Source organism: Antennarius striatus, chromosome 6 (assembly GCF_040054535.1).
Source record: "Antennarius striatus isolate MH-2024 chromosome 6, ASM4005453v1, whole genome shotgun sequence".
Taxonomy (NCBI): Eukaryota; Metazoa; Chordata; class Actinopteri; order Lophiiformes; family Antennariidae; genus Antennarius; species Antennarius striatus.
The window spans coordinates 22,567,432-22,583,933 of NC_090781.1; the positions used below are offsets into that span (position 1 = coordinate 22,567,432).

The 16,502-nt window shown below is 41.2% G+C and overlaps 2 protein-coding genes across 4 annotated transcripts in view; both read right to left on the reverse strand.

Moving 5' to 3' along the window:
* LOC137596263 (arf-GAP with Rho-GAP domain, ANK repeat and PH domain-containing protein 1) overlaps positions 1 to 938 on the reverse strand; it is a 42,486-nt gene extending 41,548 nt beyond the window's left edge. For 2 of the 3 annotated variants that reach the window (XM_068316601.1, XM_068316598.1), the window contains exon 1: positions 828 to 938. The gene's annotated coding sequence lies outside the window, so the exon portion shown is untranslated. The remainder of the gene's footprint in view (positions 1 to 827) is intronic. The other variant, XM_068316600.1, reaches the window with a different exon arrangement.
* Positions 939 to 3,624: 2,686 nt separating this feature from the next.
* Positions 3,625 to 15,773, reverse strand: stard10 (StAR related lipid transfer domain containing 10). Its single transcript, XM_068316603.1, has 6 exons — positions 14,985 to 15,773; positions 8,040 to 8,187; positions 7,806 to 7,909; positions 5,687 to 5,804; positions 5,128 to 5,180; positions 3,625 to 4,702 (listed from the first exon to the last, which is right to left on the reverse strand). The coding sequence occupies exons 1-6, from the start codon at positions 15,141 to 15,143 to the stop codon at positions 4,496 to 4,498; spliced, it is 789 nt and encodes a 262-aa protein (XP_068172704.1). The 5' UTR covers positions 15,144 to 15,773; the 3' UTR covers positions 3,625 to 4,495.
* Between the last annotated feature and the right edge of the window lie 729 nt (positions 15,774 to 16,502).

A 16,502-nucleotide genomic window follows, 5' to 3' on the forward strand; every position in this document is an offset into this window, starting at 1 on the left:
TCAACATTCTATTATACTCAAATTACTCTCAGTAAGCCACTGAGAGCAAAAAAAACATTTACATTATCTATTTATACACAAAACAAGCTCAGTAAGGCATGAACTGATGAATTGTTTGGTAGCTGCAGGGCAAAATAAGAACTACTCGACCACAACAAACGGGATTTTCATAGTGCTGGGTTCCACCACACATCCGTGTGACTCATTGGGAGGATCTATCTATGCAAGAGGTCGCGCTAAGTGTCGTTAATATGAATGTCTTTAACCCACGTGGAATAAGTCTAAATTTGCACCATAACCACAAAAATTCAGTTGCTTTTATTTCTACCCATGATCAAGAAAAGCATGCTGATCGTGGACAACCACCTGTTACAGGTCCACCTGCTGACAGATGATAATGATGAGGCAAAGAGGACAAGCTCCCTCTGACTCAAACTGTTCATTCATTGGTGCCTCCAGGCAGACATGATGAATAAACAACAAACACCGCAGGACAGACAGTCCGTTTCCTCTGTTTTTAACAGAAGTTATGGAGCCGCCGCCTCTAGCAGCTGATAAACACGTATCCCAACAAGTGAACACTTAATTTAGGATATAAACTTAAAGGTATTGACTCCTCTTGAGTGGAAAAAAAGACTCCAAAACAGAGTAACTTGTCTGATTCAGAGATGTGTTTTCATTTTACTTTGCGTTATTTTCTATTAGCTAAAGGTCAGCGTCCGAAACGGAACCCATTACAAGTTCGCTGTTCCGAGTTTGTGTTCTTAGGAGATTTCCTGGCAACGTTGAAATAGAAAAGAAGTTTTAAATGAGTGCAATACGCTTACCTTTTTAATTGTTTTCAAATGTCAGACTCACCGAGTCACACGTTTCTCTCAGAAATGAAATAGTAGCCGTAACTGCGTCGACTAATAACGGATAACATTTCTCACAGGGACAACAAGTAGCAAGTTAATATGAAAGAACTACACAATATCCGGCTAAAATTTTCAAAATAAACATACATATGACGAATTTACACCGTCTTACTTTACTTTTAAGCACAGGAAGTTTGGACTTTCGTTGTTGTTCATGCTAGTTGTCGCTAACTTGACGCAGAAGAAATAAACAAACTTCCGCACGGCGTCACGTGACCAATGAAGAAAGACTGGACAAGCGGACCGACTGTTGTCATGCAAATCCCTGTTTATTGACACACGTACTTCTTACTCAATAAAAACAGGCATCAGAAGGCTCTTTCTACATAATGCCGTGACTAAAAAAATATATATATATATATATATGATATATTTTAACAAGGGGGTGATATTTTGGGAGCAGCTGGATAACTTATAATTAGAGAGCTATCCTAAAAACTTACAATTTAGAAATGCCAAATGAGAAATAGCGTGTGGATCTATTTTTAATTTGTCGCAACATGTCGTTTTTATTAAAATGTATGATTTAGTCAGTTCTGTGATGAAAAAAATTGAAATAATTCTAACATTTTACTGGAGGTGGTGGTGATGTAGTGTTAAGAGGGCGTCTGAATCGTTAGTTGTTAGCTCCCACCGCCACCAGAAGAGGGCAGCAGCTCACCAGTAAGGTATTGAACCTTGGAGACTTGTGAAATCTTAAAAGCAATCAAGTTGTTTTAAATTGCAATATCAATCAAATGTTCCATCTTGTATATGTTACATTATTAAAGAGCTCTCCTTAGTTTGATTTACAGTAAACCTGGAGAGAGTCAGAAGAATGGAAGCAACCAGGAGGGGAAAGGAGGCTGCAGCAGAAGAACTAAACTGAACTCTATACCTTCAGTCACATTGTACATCATGGCACAGGAGGAATTTTTTGCAGAATATAGCTAACATATGAGTTTAGATAAATTAAACCTTCACTTACTATCATATTTTGTGGCAAGCAGAGGTAAAACATGCCATAATTTTTTGTGGCTTGTGTGTTATACAATTATCTAATATTCTCTCATGTCTCACTCAGAGGTACTATCATGCCCGAGACATAAAGAGTAAGAGGATAATTGGCTCTGTGACATGTCAGTGGCTTAACAGTGCTAGCCATTATATTTCCGACCAGGAATAAGGATCAAGAGATGGTGTCACAGACATTATCCCAGAGAAAGGAAGAGAGGTAATGTGAAAAGAATGGAATGAGTGATAGGTGGCAGAGAACAGAAAGTAAAATCTGAGGATAAACAGGGAGTGAAAAGAGGAAAATCTAAAAACTCTACAAATATTAATGGATAATGAAGAGCAGAAAAGGCAAGTGGCAGAGAAAGGACGGATGAGAAGAATACAGAAGAGTTGAAGAAAAGGGCAGACGAAGCAGAAGAGAGGATTGGATGAGGATGGGATGAAGAGATGAATAAAGAAGCTGAAGAGAAGGGAGCGGGGACAAATGAAGGGCAGGGAGGAGGAAGAGGAATTAAGGAAAGGATGAGGGGTGCATGATGACAGGGTAGAAATCGAGTGAGAAAAGAAATGAGACGGGGAGTGGGAGAAGAGAGTAGGAGAAGGTGGGGTGATTATGAGTCATCACTGGAGGCTCAGTCCCGGGGGGCCGGGATTGTGAGGAGGTGGTAGAATGACACACAGACGGAGGGCTACCAGGCCATCGGGCTGCTTTATGTCTGCTACTGTGGAGGTTTGGTTTAAGACAATACAAAGATGCCACTCGAACGCAGTAAACGCACACTTATGCAAAAGCAGCCTCCTCTTCTGACACACACATTTAATGATGATGGAGGAGTGAAAGGCCTCTTAAGGCACTGAAGATTGATGTATGGTTATGAAAAGGGCAAGGTGAAAGAAAACAAGAACACTTCTATGTGTGTGTCTCATGCTTTTTTTTTTACGACTCCTGCATACTCTTTCCTTCATCATTCATATTTCATTAGGTGGTGCATATGCAGAGGATGTTGTAAAGAGGGAACAGGCAGTAAGCATGACTTGCAAATAAAATTAAATAACCCAACATTTCAAGTGTTCCGCTGACTGAGGCAAAAGCAGATGAAATTCATGGACTCAAAGAATTGTATGAGTTACATGTATCCAATATGTTAAATAGGCTTTAATCCATGTTATTGTATGTGTAAGCTTGTGTTACGCTAAACAATCAGTCATCTAATTAGCTCAGGGAGACAGAAACCTCAGCGATGAGCATGCTGTGCATTTGCAATCCATCTGATTTGAAGGAACCTGTGATAAGTCACCTCCTCTGTGACACGCAAATTCCAATCTCTCCATGTCTTTCTCCGGTGCCGAGTAGAGCTCAGGGTTGCCATGTCAACATATTGGGGATTCCTAATTCTGATTTAGGCTGCTACCCACAAGAACAAACACGTGTGCATGCAAGTAAACACACACACATGCAAAATTTATGGATAGGTTGTATGTAGATGGTGTTTTCTTTATGCAAATGAAGGTATCTAAATGCTTGTGCGCATTTTTTGCGCATGCGAGACACTGAAAGGATTCACAAATGACAGTAGATTAACCCGGTAATCAGGTCAGTGGCTCTTTTAACCCATTTTTGCATCATTACAAAACCAAGGAGCAGACAGCATCAGACATCAGCCCCGGTGAAGTCACCGACACACAAACACACACACAGAAAGAATGACTCAGAGCTGCAGTGAAATTTGAAAACCTTTGTAGGAATCTGTATTTAATCTTTTCAACTCTACATACATTCATACATCTCTCAAATAGAGGAGCAAGACAGTACGTGAGTGTGAAATCAGAACGTGTGGTGGTGTGTGTCTCGAAGGGGTGCAGGTTGAGATGGGGGGGTTCCAGCTGCCTTCTGTACATCTGCGTATTTACAGTGGGCTTAAAATAAGGTGATGGAAACACGCAATGAGTAACAGAGCGACAACGTAGGTAGAAAGAGTGTGTGTGCATGTGTGACTGCACACATGCAAGACAAAAGAATGGGATGTGTCCATGTATTTACGGAGTATTAATTAGACTGAGGTGCTTTTTCAACTGTCCTGTGCTGTAATGTCAGTCGCTGGATATTTCAAAAGCGGTTTTTACTGAAAATATATTTTATAATCTGCATAGGTCCCAATTAGAAAACTTGGATATCACTTGAACAGGCGTGAACAAAAATCACATCGCAGTCCCCTTTCTGACTACAATGCATGTTAGTTTACTGACATGTTAAGAAAACTTTGTCTTACTGCCCCTTGGGAGTGGGCGAGTGTGTGTGTTTGTCGGTGAGTGTTGCGTGTTGCTATATGTGTTTATACATCATGTGTGCAAATATGATAAGTTGTTCAGGTTGGGTTTGTCTGTGTGCATGAATGCTTGCAAACACACGCCTGCTAGCATCCCTGCATATGTAATGTAACGTGCATGTGTGACTGTACGTGTGTGTGTGTGTGTGTGTGTGTGTGTGTGTGTGTGTGTGTGTGTGTGTGTGTGTGTGTGTGTGTGTGTGTGTGTGTGTGTGTGTGTGTGTGTGTGTGTGTGTGTGTGTGTGTGTGTGTGTGTTAGTCGCTGTCGTCTCGCTCCTGGGTCTCAGCCAGGGAACTCTCATCAATGATCTCCAGGCTCTCAGCACGTTGGATGCTGAGTTCAGAGAGAGGGATGCTGGGTAATGTAGTCTGTTCAGGGTAGAGCCAGGGCTTGAAGCCAGGGTTGTGTCTTCGCTTCCATTCTGAATACTTCAAACAGGCTTTATTAATTTTAGTCATTGCCTAAAAAAGACAAAACAGGTAAAGATAGAAGAAAACATTTTAGTTTTTCATATACTGAAGATTCCTCCTGTGTCAGAGGTAAACTATCAAAGATTATCCCTTTTTTAATTGGATATTCATCCTGGATGCAAGATTTTTTTTTAAATCAGAGAGGTAATTCTTGCATTTTACGTGTTAAAGTCATGAACTTTGGTTTTTTTGTTCAGCTACTACTTTCTGACTGTCATCAGGGGACTCCTCCATCCCAGGTTGCTCCCCAGACAATATTTGCCCCACTTGTTTATGCTGTTAAAATCACACTTTTTACACAGGAAAGCTTTTGGGTAATACTTCATTATCGCTACCAAAATGATTCAGTGCCACTTCTTAGTATTTCCCTGTTATATCTCTTTTAAATTGCCTGAAAAACACCTGCATCGACTTACTCGAGGAGCAAGGAAGTGGGAAGACCTGTTGACGACCCACTTGGGTAATGAGCCTGCAAGGAAAGAAAGGGAACAAAAGAGAGAGAGGGAGTGGGTGGAGATGAAGGGATTAAATGTTTGCTTTATAACACATCACCTCATCCTGGATCAAAGTGAAACTCTCTCTGCCGCCATATTGAACAGATTTTTACGACTAGATCATGCAAGGGAGCGACAATGAAGAGGAGAAATAAAGGAAACAGAGAAAAATAGAAACAGAAATGAGTGCAAAAAGAGAAAAGAGTGAGAAAAGTTGGAGTGAAAAAGAGAAGGGCAGCAGAGAGAAATAGACTGTCCTTCACATGGTTACTATGGTGATAGTTTTGGCATAAGAGTACAGCAGTGAGCCACGCTTTACAACTTAGAACATACCTGAAGTACCTGGGCATGAGTGAGCTTTTACATTTCCGTATTCTTTTATTGGTCTTTGTATGAGGTTGTCCTTGTGTTTTGGTGCCGTCGATTCCCTGTGTGTGCTTTTGTGTTAGTGTGTGCGTGTGTGTGTGTATGTGTTAGTTACCTCGTGGGTCTACATGGGCCATGTAAGTGAGGTGACATTGCTCTGGTCCCTGGCACTGGATCATGTAGCCAGTCTGAATGGACACAGCTCGCACCAAGTCCTTTTTAGGAGGGTATTTCTGAAGATCACACACACACACACACACACACACACACACACACACACACACACACACACACACACACACACACACACACACCAGAATCAACATCATTACTATTCACTATACATAACAGCCTTCATTTTTGGCAGCGACAGATTTAATTCACTTTCTTTTTGTGTCTTGCACAAAACGTCGGTTAGATTAATACCTCAAGAAACATATCAACACAAAAAAAACCCCACTGCTAAAATAATGGCATGCATCATACAGTTATAAGTCATGAAAAGAAACGCTCTGATGTGTTTCAGTGTTAGGATTTTCTACTTCACATTCATCTTTGTAATGAGAGACCTGTTCAATGACCTTGTGAACAACAAAACTGTAAAACTCCAGCTTATTCCACCTCAGGCTCCTTTGGGTTTATTATGTAAAGTTATTGTGCCTGATGACATCCCACCCACCAGGAAAGAACCACTATCAAGTGCTAAAGAGCACAACAAAGCAGCAGCTCAAGAGCTTTCTTTTTTTCCTTTAAGAGAACTTCAAAAAACTGCTTTAACCCCTTTATACTACTTTATTTTCAGATGTCTGAGTTCCCCAACCTGTCAAGCTAAGTAGCAGGTGTCTGTTTCACTCAAGTAGCAACAGTAATATACCCACAACGCTCATATAAAAACATACATTTGATATTTACTGGGAGAGAAGCAATTCATGGAATTTGAAATTCTCTATCAATATAGTAACTTTTTCCCATGTGACTTCATCCACCTGTCGACTCTGTGTTTAAAGCACATCCCACCTGCTGCTGTTTTGTAGCTGCTTGAAAGAATTCTTTCAACCATCCAACTCTTTTAAGAAGGTAAACAAACCAAGTTTGTTCACGGTCACCTTTGGGAAAAGACCCAAGACTCACCAAGAAAAAATATTTTTTTGAGTTGCAACTAAAAGCAATAGTTCCATAATCATTTGACCCTCATAATATCTCTCAAACATTTTTGTTTGACAGTATAACAATATTTCTCTACCTGAATTGGCGCCGTTTCAAACGCCAGCAAAAAAATTTAAAAAAAACTTGCTTCCATTTTAAATTTTAAGATTCTGCCAAGGATGTTAAAGCAAAGACAGGAAGGTCGGCATAAAACTTCTTTTAACTAATGGCTGATTTCTGATTGAAGTAATCAATCCGAACCCTACAGGCAAAAAAAGAGCCAGGCAAACTGATTCTTTAAAGGACAGGTGAACAAAACCCTTCACTCAGTCTCCCCACAACCTGCACTCCACCTGTCAGGCTCTCAAATTCTACTGACTGTCAAGGTCAAGAGGGAGCTTTGCTTATCACAGAGAAACCAGGGATTTAGTTTCACTTATTGGTGCAGGAATGGGGAAGTGGAAGTCAACAGCTTGCAGCCACGTCAAGTCTTATCCTTTTTTAAATATTGTCTAATGTAGCAAAACTGGGGTAAAATGAGACCCAGCGATTATCACAAGATGAAACATCAGTGATGAACATTATCTGATTCTCAGTCACGAGGATTTGCAACTTTCTTTGTCTTCAGTGATTGTAGAAATGAATGCCATTTGCTTAACAATGATTTGCACATTGTGAATGAAATATTTTCAAAAATTTAGATTTTATAATCCAGATAATTAACTGTGGAAATAACAACTAAATTAATGATAGCAACTCATTTGTCACAGCCTCTGAGAGAGGTGTCGGGTGGAAGCTTTCACACCAGTCGTCTTGAGCGAGTTGAACAGGAAACAGTAAAATGCAGCCTGTCTCAGGGATCCGGCTCAAATCCGAAAATTACTCATATGGTCTTTACTTCTACTTCATCTTGAAATAGCTTTGCATTCTATTTTCAATCGATGTTTAATGTTAAAGATTAACGGGATCGGCGTTGACGTCAGTTCACATCATGTGGACTGACATGCATAGAGTTAGGAGTGAATGAACAGCTGAGTCCATGTGGGCCCTGTATATGTGTGTGTGTGTGTGTGTGTGTGTATACTCACGGCATGCTTGACAGAGTAGTTCATGATGATGTAATCTTTCCCTATTGGCAACCAGGAGCGAAGCGTGATGACGTCGCGGTTACAAAGAGGGCTCGGACATTTCCCTGGTGAGACATGAGACGTGATCTGGTGAGGTAAACTTGACGTCACGTGCGCCTCACACAAATCAATTTTATCACACGACGATGCTGATGCTTCTGTGGAACAGCACGGGTAGACGTGTGTGCGACATACATGCGTAGTAGCCCACGTCCGCGTTGACCGTAAGCTTTCCGATATCGAAAGTCTCGATGACATTCCTGTCCCATTTCCTTCTGTATTCGATGTCATGGAGAACGTCGTACATGGTCTCAGCTGAAACATCCTTACACACCATCCGACACTGAAGAAAAGAGGACAGACATGGGTCATTTTTATGCAATGAAACACAGAGCTGAAATACCTGAAGAGAAAGTGACTCAGATTTAATACAAAACTCAGTTTTATACTGATTGGGCAAAAAAAAAAAAATCAAACTTCTCACTCCATCTCTAAAAGTATGGAGTTCCGACTGGTGCCAGTTCATTTTTTGAGCACTGCACAGTCACCGAACCCCACAAGCTAAAGGTAGTTACATCCCGTGTAGCGGTGATGTAATTGTCAGTGTTTGTGTCTTTGTCCGTCTGTCTGTCTGTCTGTCCACCAAATATCTTCACAACCATTGCAGATAGAACAAGAACCAAGGCAGTCAGAGACTGCAACCTCCCGCGACTTGCCCTGACCTACTTTCAGGGTAGGTCAGGGTCAAAGGTCAACACCATGCACTAGCTTTGATCATAGATCACAGCTAGTGAAGAGTGATTTCAACTTTGTACTCATCGTGGATTTTTGGTAGGCAGTCACGTGATACCGTACATGCATTCTATTGGCTGACGGCATGCGGAAGTGCGCTACTTTCTGTGAGTCTCGGACTTACGTGGGACACAAAAGTACTTTAAACAGTTGATAAGAGTTTGGGAAAGGGTCATACGGATTGCATCAGTATGGGGAGGGTTCATAAACGTTTAAATTACCGTAAATAATAAGATAATAGTTGGTCACTCATCGCAGAATTTGTTAATCGCTTGTGGTTCCTGGAACGCATTATACGTGAAGAACGAAAGCGCACTGTATACCTTTTAAGGTACACATCTCTGAAACCTGATGACATATAATCACTAAACAAAAAGCAACATTTTCAGGAAGCTAGAGGCACAAAAATGTGTAGGTCAAGGTAAAATGTTTAATTCGGGGATGTCACGGGATGTTGCAGTCTCTGACTGCCTTGTTTAACATGTGATTATAGGATTACATCTTTTTAGACTTTTTTATTGTGCAGTAACATGATATTACATGCTTTTAATGGTTTTTCTAGTGATTTTAAGAATCCAATACTTGTGGCGGGCAGATGTTAGATCGAGTGAAATGATGTGAACTTGATTTTTATCTTCACATGTTTTTTTCAACCAACGCATAATTGAAAACGACGTAAATCAAAACTACCTGTACCTGTATATTATTATGTGTTCTTTTTATGTCCTTTAATTGTTTCCAGTAAATCTTTAGAGTAGTAACGATATTTAAATGACCTCAAATGGCGATTATAGATTGAAACTTAATAAATAACGACTTATGAACAATCCATCTTACAACAACCTCTCACAACCAATTGTATTAGTAGATTGAGGACCACCTGTAATAAATTTCAGAATATAAATATAAAAAGGAATTGATTGTTTACACCTCGGTACTTGTTGATGCAGCTCGGCGTAGTGTCATCATTTATTACTAAATCCACAGGGACACATGTCTATGTCAGGCTTACAGTAGATGATGTAAATAAAAGGCTGGCAGCCCTGGAGTGAAGCTGTCACCACAGTTACATTTGTCAGGGGGAATCTTCCCAGTTAATAACAGCAAAGGAGGACGATCTATGAGACGCTAAGAGAAACTTGAAGAGAGTGAGAGGCAAGAAGGACGGAGGAAGAAAAAAAAAAAAGAAGTGCAAATGAGAGAGAAATGGAGCGAGGATGGTTTAGATTTCAAATTAGTCCAGAGGGTTTAAAGCTAAATCTGCACCATCTTCACTCCTATGTTCCCCGAGGGCCTAATTCAAGAAAATGATAACCAGCGTTACTCAACATTTGACAGTTTGGCTGCTTCAAAGGGAGGGCTCCTCTCAACCTATAATAACAGCCAGCGAAATAGTTTGTGCTCACATTCGGTGTTACGGCATCAAATAAGCACTTTTCTACTTGATAACTTGATAACCTGAAGTGGACATTTAGCGCTTCCATCATGCAAAAGGGTAAAATAGCATGAATAAGGGCGTTCAGGGTTGCTAGCGGCTCTGTGGGGCTGTATTTAGAGATGACAGCGGTAACGTCAGAGCGCAAACACGCTGTCGTTACAGGGAGTTCAGACTCACTCCCAAAAGGCCACAGTTACAGCCGGCAATTTCAGAAGAAAGGGTAGAAATTAAATGAAATCAAACATCCAGGAATCAAGTAACATTACAAGTCTCAACGTCCTGCTTTGGTTTCCAAAGCTCTCACAAAATAAACAGGTTTTTTTGCTCCCTCTGAATCCCTCTGAAGACAAAATGTCTTTGACCAATGTCGATGTTCGGCCTGGAGTCACCCTGATTATTCTCAAACAGGTTTGTCATCTAAGATTCCCAGAGAGCGACAACCTCATGCTCATGCTAGTCCCTTGAATTTTTTTTTTTTTTAATCTACAGAACCATCCAGATCATATGAGATGGCAGCAACACGACAACCTTGATAATACCATGTGGTGTGTGTACCATTGTTAGGAAGTGTTCAAGATTGGCAAAAAGATGACGTGTTTGTCTTAGGTGTGAGATGGTTCTGTAATACAGGATGACATCAGACCAAAGAGGAGGAAGGAGGAAGCAAAGAATGAAGACATGAAGTCAGGTAAGTGTGCCTGATTGCATTAAGCTCTAATTCAGTGAAGTCAACAGACGAAGCATCGAGATGGAACAGAACCGAAAGAAGGTAAAACAAGACAGGAAGAGAGAAAGGATGGGTGGGTGTGGAAAAAGAAGATGTGAGTGGTTTGGTGGGTCAGAACCCCGTGGATCTAATAGTCTTCTTTACCCACCACTCATTCTCTGCTTTATTGCATGTCTCACTTCTTCTTCCCTCAACTCGTTACCCTCTTCCTCCTCTCCTTCTGCCCCCCCCCCAGACGACTGTCATCAGTTACTCCTCTGGATGCAGATGCATTACTGTGGACGACAACTGGGACGGTAGAAGATAAGGAGCAGAGGGTGTGTGTGTGTGTGTGTGTGTGTGTGTTTGTGAGAGAGATCCAGAGCTGGGATTCCCTGTGTGTCAGCAACAGAGGAGTCTTCATCGTGTGTGTGTGTGTGTGTGTGTGTGTGTGTGTGTGTGTGTGTGTGTGTGTGTGTGTGTGTGTGTGTGTGTGTGTGTGTGTGTGTGTGTGTGTGTGTGTGTGTGTGTGTGTGTGTGTCTTAGCAGTGATTTGACAGATCGATCAAAGCCAAGAAACACCTAAAAGCCCACACACTCCATGCAGACAACATGAAGATGAATATTTTTAAGTGATACCAAGATACAGAAGTCATGATGAAGATGACTGTGGCTGTGATCATGATGATAATGAGACCTCCAACCATAATGATGACTGCCTGTCTCTCTCTCTCCGTCTTGCTCTCTGGTTCAGATATATTGTTCTCTCTTTCCTGCCGTCGTTACAGCGAGGAGGGGGAAACTGAAGCAGGAGGGGAGCGTCAGGTCTAAACACTCACATTAATCATTTGACATGCATCAGCAAAGACGCATGCTTTTATGTCAGCTATAAATAGACAGGTTCTATCTGAGGCATCACTGAGGGGCCTCTAGCAGCTCTTGCTCACACACACCTATGAGCATGATGCGAGCAACCAATTCCATACATCATCACATAATTACAAATCATGCCGTCCTTGCGAGTAATAATTTGTCTTCTTTTCATTTTATTCCACCTTTACATCAGAAGTCTAATCCCAGTTCAGCAAGACAAATGTACCTGGTCTGAAATCATCAATACAGGTAGTCCTCGATATATGAACACGAGTGGTTCCGAGAGGTTGTTTGTAAGTTGAATATTTCATCTTGTTATTTATAAATCACTGTTTGAGGTCATTTAAATGCCATCACTACTCTAAATATGGAAGTCCTGTTCCCTAAGACTTACCAGAAATAATTACAGGACAGATAAACAACACTAAATAAAATAAAACACAGTTACAGGTCATTTCAAGTTTAGTCTTTCTCGATTATATGTCAGGTTTAAAAAAAACAAAAACACCTTAAAATTAAAATCTACTGTTATAATTCACATGATGCTTGTGAGTTCAGATTAGTTTAGGGTCAGATTTACTCCTCATAATTTAATCCTTGAGGAGAAGAAGAAAAAAACACTTCAAGAAACTCTCAACCACAACTCTCGGAATGGTCGCAAGTGGAATGTTTTTAATTACCGGACTACCGGTTCAGTGAACTGGGTGGACTGGTGAATACATTTTTAGATTTGTGGCACTGGCAGTTTTAAACACAACCTTCTTGTTGCAAACTGCTTTCATGTGATTTGGTTCTAAAACTGTTGCCGTGACGTTTTTGATAATCAAAGTTCAGCACTTCCAAAAATAAACAGCAGGTCGTACATAAGGTAAAATTAATGCTGTGTGTTCATTGCAGAATAAGTGACCCAATGACTTCAGTCAAGAGTGCAACTTAAGCAGAAATAGTGAAGGAGATGTGACATTTCTGTTCCTCACCGTGGAATTCAAGCAGTTCAAGCAGTTATGCAAATAAGGACAAGCTCAAATAATTGGTGCGATAATGTGATACAGGGGACAAGACTTCAGATAATGAATGCAAAATCAACTCTTTTAACTGTCATATTTACATAAAGATTAGTGAAAATACAACAGACACCCCACCCTAACTCCAAACGTTTGCGTGTATACTTTTTTTAGTCTCTGTTTGCAGAGCTATCAAGAGGAAACACAGGTCCTGCATAAGAAAAATAATCCTGAATACCCATTTACGCACACACACACATTTACACAAATCCCTCTCCTTCGGCACACACGGAAATACCCGGAGGAAAAAGCACACAGACAAGATGTCCAATGGCACAGTCTTGATTGGCCCATTCACACAGATGCGACACGTATGACTGAAGGCGAAGGGAAAAGGCTGTTCTGCACACGCCCATGCACACAGACACGCACCACTTTGTCAAGCAAAGTAAACACCTGTTGGCTAGCTCATGCTCCTCACAACCCGGATGTGCCAGCAGGAAGGCAAACACACATTTATCCAGAGGAGAATGTGGCCAATCCTAATGAAGGAGATAGATGTGTCAGGGAATATGTGATAATAATTAGATTAAGAATCAAAAAAGTTAGAAAAAAGGAAGCAACCTTGTCAAATGTCACACAGGTTTGAGGCTCAGTGACACAAACTACCCATTATTACAACTTCTTGAACATTCAGGACAGTTTCCTGGAGGTTATGGGGTCCAATAATCCAGGCAGGTGCTCATATATTAACTGTATTCTATCTATATATTATTAGATATTGCAATTTTCAAACTTGAACTACCTCTTATATGGTAGCATTCCATTTTATGCGTTATCTTGAGCTGCTTTGCCACAAATGTGCTGTGTCGGCAGAGCCTGAATGGGTTCTTCCCTGTGGGTCCCTGTCCATGAATGCTAACAAAGCAAAATTAATGACGGTAGTCAAACATAAGTTAGCCGGTACACAGCTGCTTCTCCCTGGATTAAAGTGACATTGCTTTCCTCATGAAGCTTCACACTCACTCCCAAGACAAACATTCACGCTTGACAGCGTTGGCCCCAGCCTGTTATTTAACTAGTTTACAAAGTTGACGGATCGAGGACTTTGTGCATGGCTGTTGCATCAAATAAAGATCAGGAACTTCAAGCTTGATTTCAGCGCTGAAAGTTCTATTATTAATGTGTTATCATAAACTGAGGTTGGATCATCATTTGATCAAAAAAATACCAGCAGATCAGCTTAATCCTTTAATATAAAATGAACTGAAAAAACAAGAAAGTCTATTATGTTAAAATCTTTAATGTCTTGAACTGATTGGCTAATTTTCTGTCTTGTCACTTATCAAACCGATGGTGCCTTCAAGGCCTGCTCAGTTCCACCGTCTACTGTACTAGCACAGAGTGCTTTTGTTCACCTCCCTGTGTGTTAAATGCCTGCAAAGCCAACTCCAGATAAGTAAACAGAGGAGATGCAACACAATGTGACACACTTTAGGCCGGAGAAAGACATGAAGCACCTATAGGGATTAAAACCGGCCCCCAAACTCTGACTCCTGCTCTCACTTCTATTTAGTTTGAGGGATTTTTTTACATCTACACATTATTACTGGAGGCTTTACAGTTGTACACCTTCACACTAGGACTAATTCGTGAACCCATTTGCTTTAATGCGTAAGATGTCTCATCCCAGTAAGGCTGAGGTTAGTCACTCACCTTTGTTGATTTGGTAACAGGATTATGAAAAACTATGGACTGATTTCCAAGAAAACTTAGCGGCGGGATTGGTCTACACTTTGGTGCAGATAAAGAGGTGGATCCAGAATTTTTTTTTTCATTAACTTTGCAAGATATGGTGCATTAAGACATGCTCTTTACTTCCTCAAAGAATAATGCATAGATCTTTCTAAAATATTTATAAGGGTGGTATTTTTGTCAGTGTGCAGATCCAAATAACATTCTCATAAGTGGTCTCACAGCCTTCCTTGTAAATTGTGGTTACAGAACTCAAGAGTTTGATCTGGGATAAGGCTTAATTGAATTAAAGAGAAATGCGGGCCTTGGCATTGCTGTGCGCTCTTCTGTGTCTTGTTTTATTCTTGTGAAGCTGTCAAAAAGCAGATTGAATCCTATGAGAGTTTAGTCAGCCAACTGGAAAACACATTACACGAGTGTTTTAGGTCTCATTTGAGCTTCAAATGACTTTCGGCTCACTGATTTCTGCGCCTGCAAACCTCGATCATCTCACAGATCACATGTATACTTTTAGTTTCTGAGACCAAATTCTAAGGGCGTTTTTTAAAAAAAAAATTAAAAAAAAATCCCACCTTAATTCTGTGGATAGACTTTCCTTCCTCCATATCCTTGACCCACACCGTGATATTCCTCTTATTGCAGGTCACACTCCAGCCCTCCTCGCACAGACACTCGGCCTTGAAGCTGGCGAACGCCCGGTCGTCCGGGATGGTCACAGCCTGTCCAGACATAGCCTGTTCCAGCGTGGGGCAGAGAGGGGAGAGGGTGTGGGGGGGGGTACTTGGAGACTTCTGGTGGGCCCGATGGAATCACGATGACAGGAAGCCGACAGTGCCTTCTTTCCTCCAAGTCAACGAGGTTAACTTGTGTAATTTAATTTACTCTCTCTGTAAAGAAGCTTTTTGTCGGCTGCCTGGCGTCTTGTGATGCGCGCAAAACGCGTTTGCGCGTTCAGGGAGGCAGAACAACCGCAATCCAGACACCGACATAAACTAATCAAACAGGGAGGTCGAGCGCTGACGCACACAGGTGAGAGCGCACAAGGATATAACGAACAACTGTCCAAATGAATGAATCAAACGTGGCTCGTATGAAATCGAGGCGATGGAATAAGTTTCAACCCCGGTTACTGAGGAAAAGCCGTCTCCAGAAGGAACCATATGTTTCTGTTTCGGGTCTCCGTTTCTCGCTCTTTCCCTGCTGTCTCCGTCTCTGTCTGTTTCCTCGCAGCGAGTCTTCCTTCCCACACACTTGGGATCTTCTTTCTTGGTCTTAGATTACGTTAATTTGCAGCAGCTCTCCATCGGTGAGTCTCTGCCTTAGCAGGTGGTGGAGAAAAAGATGCGGTGAGAAATTAGAGGAAGAGGAGGAGGAGGATGAAAGGGAGGAGGACGCGGAGGCAGGTGACGCAGCCGCGGCTCCAGTGGAAACGCCTCCCGGTGCTGCCTTCAAGGGTTCCTCGGAAAGCTCCGCCTTGAGGACATTTTGTTGGGTTAAACTGAGTCTATTTTCCTGTTCCATCTGGAAAGATAAAGTCAAACAACAATTTAGAATAAATACTATTATATAATCCTATATCAAGCATGTGATCAAAGTTTAAATATATTGAAAACAAGGACAAACAATGCCTTTGAATGCCACATAGACGGTTGAGTTAATTATTAATTTTAGACCAAATTCAGAAGTTCTGTCTATTTTTCAGACTATCGCGCTTACGGCCAACTCATCCCAAATAACCGCTCCCTGGTCAAACAAACCACCCCTGTAAATAGAAGAATGGACAGGCTGCCACAGCAGGAACAACATGACCTGGATCATACCAACTCTGGGGGCAGGGCGCTCCAACAGAAAGTCACTGGAGTGTTGAGTTCAAGTGCCGGGACGATACGGACCAGCAATACCGGTTTAAAGTTGAATTAATGTATGTCTGTCATTGTATTTATTGACTCTTGTTAATAAATATAATATGTGTGTGAGAGAATGCCTTTAAGATAACTGGCCCGCTGATGATAATAATTTCAAGTGAAGCGTTTTATAGAACAAGCACACTGTTCTTGCTGTATTTGCCTTACTGTCATGCTTCATAATGA

What these genes read in the sequence shown, in the direction of transcription:
- stard10 (XM_068316603.1), bottom strand. Translation starts at nt 15,143, where the DNA reads ATGTCTGGACAGGCTGTGACCATCCCGGACGACCGGGCGTTCGCCAGC. An exon ending in GGACGTGGGCTACTACGCAT is followed by an intron (nt 7,910 to 8,039) that starts GTATGTCGCACA and finishes ATGTCTCACCAG; the next exon opens with GGAAATGTCCGAGCCCTCTT. An exon ending in ACTACTCTGTCAAGCATGCC is followed by an intron (nt 5,805 to 7,805) that starts GTGAGTATACAC and finishes TGTGATCTTCAG; the next exon opens with AAATACCCTCCTAAAAAGGA.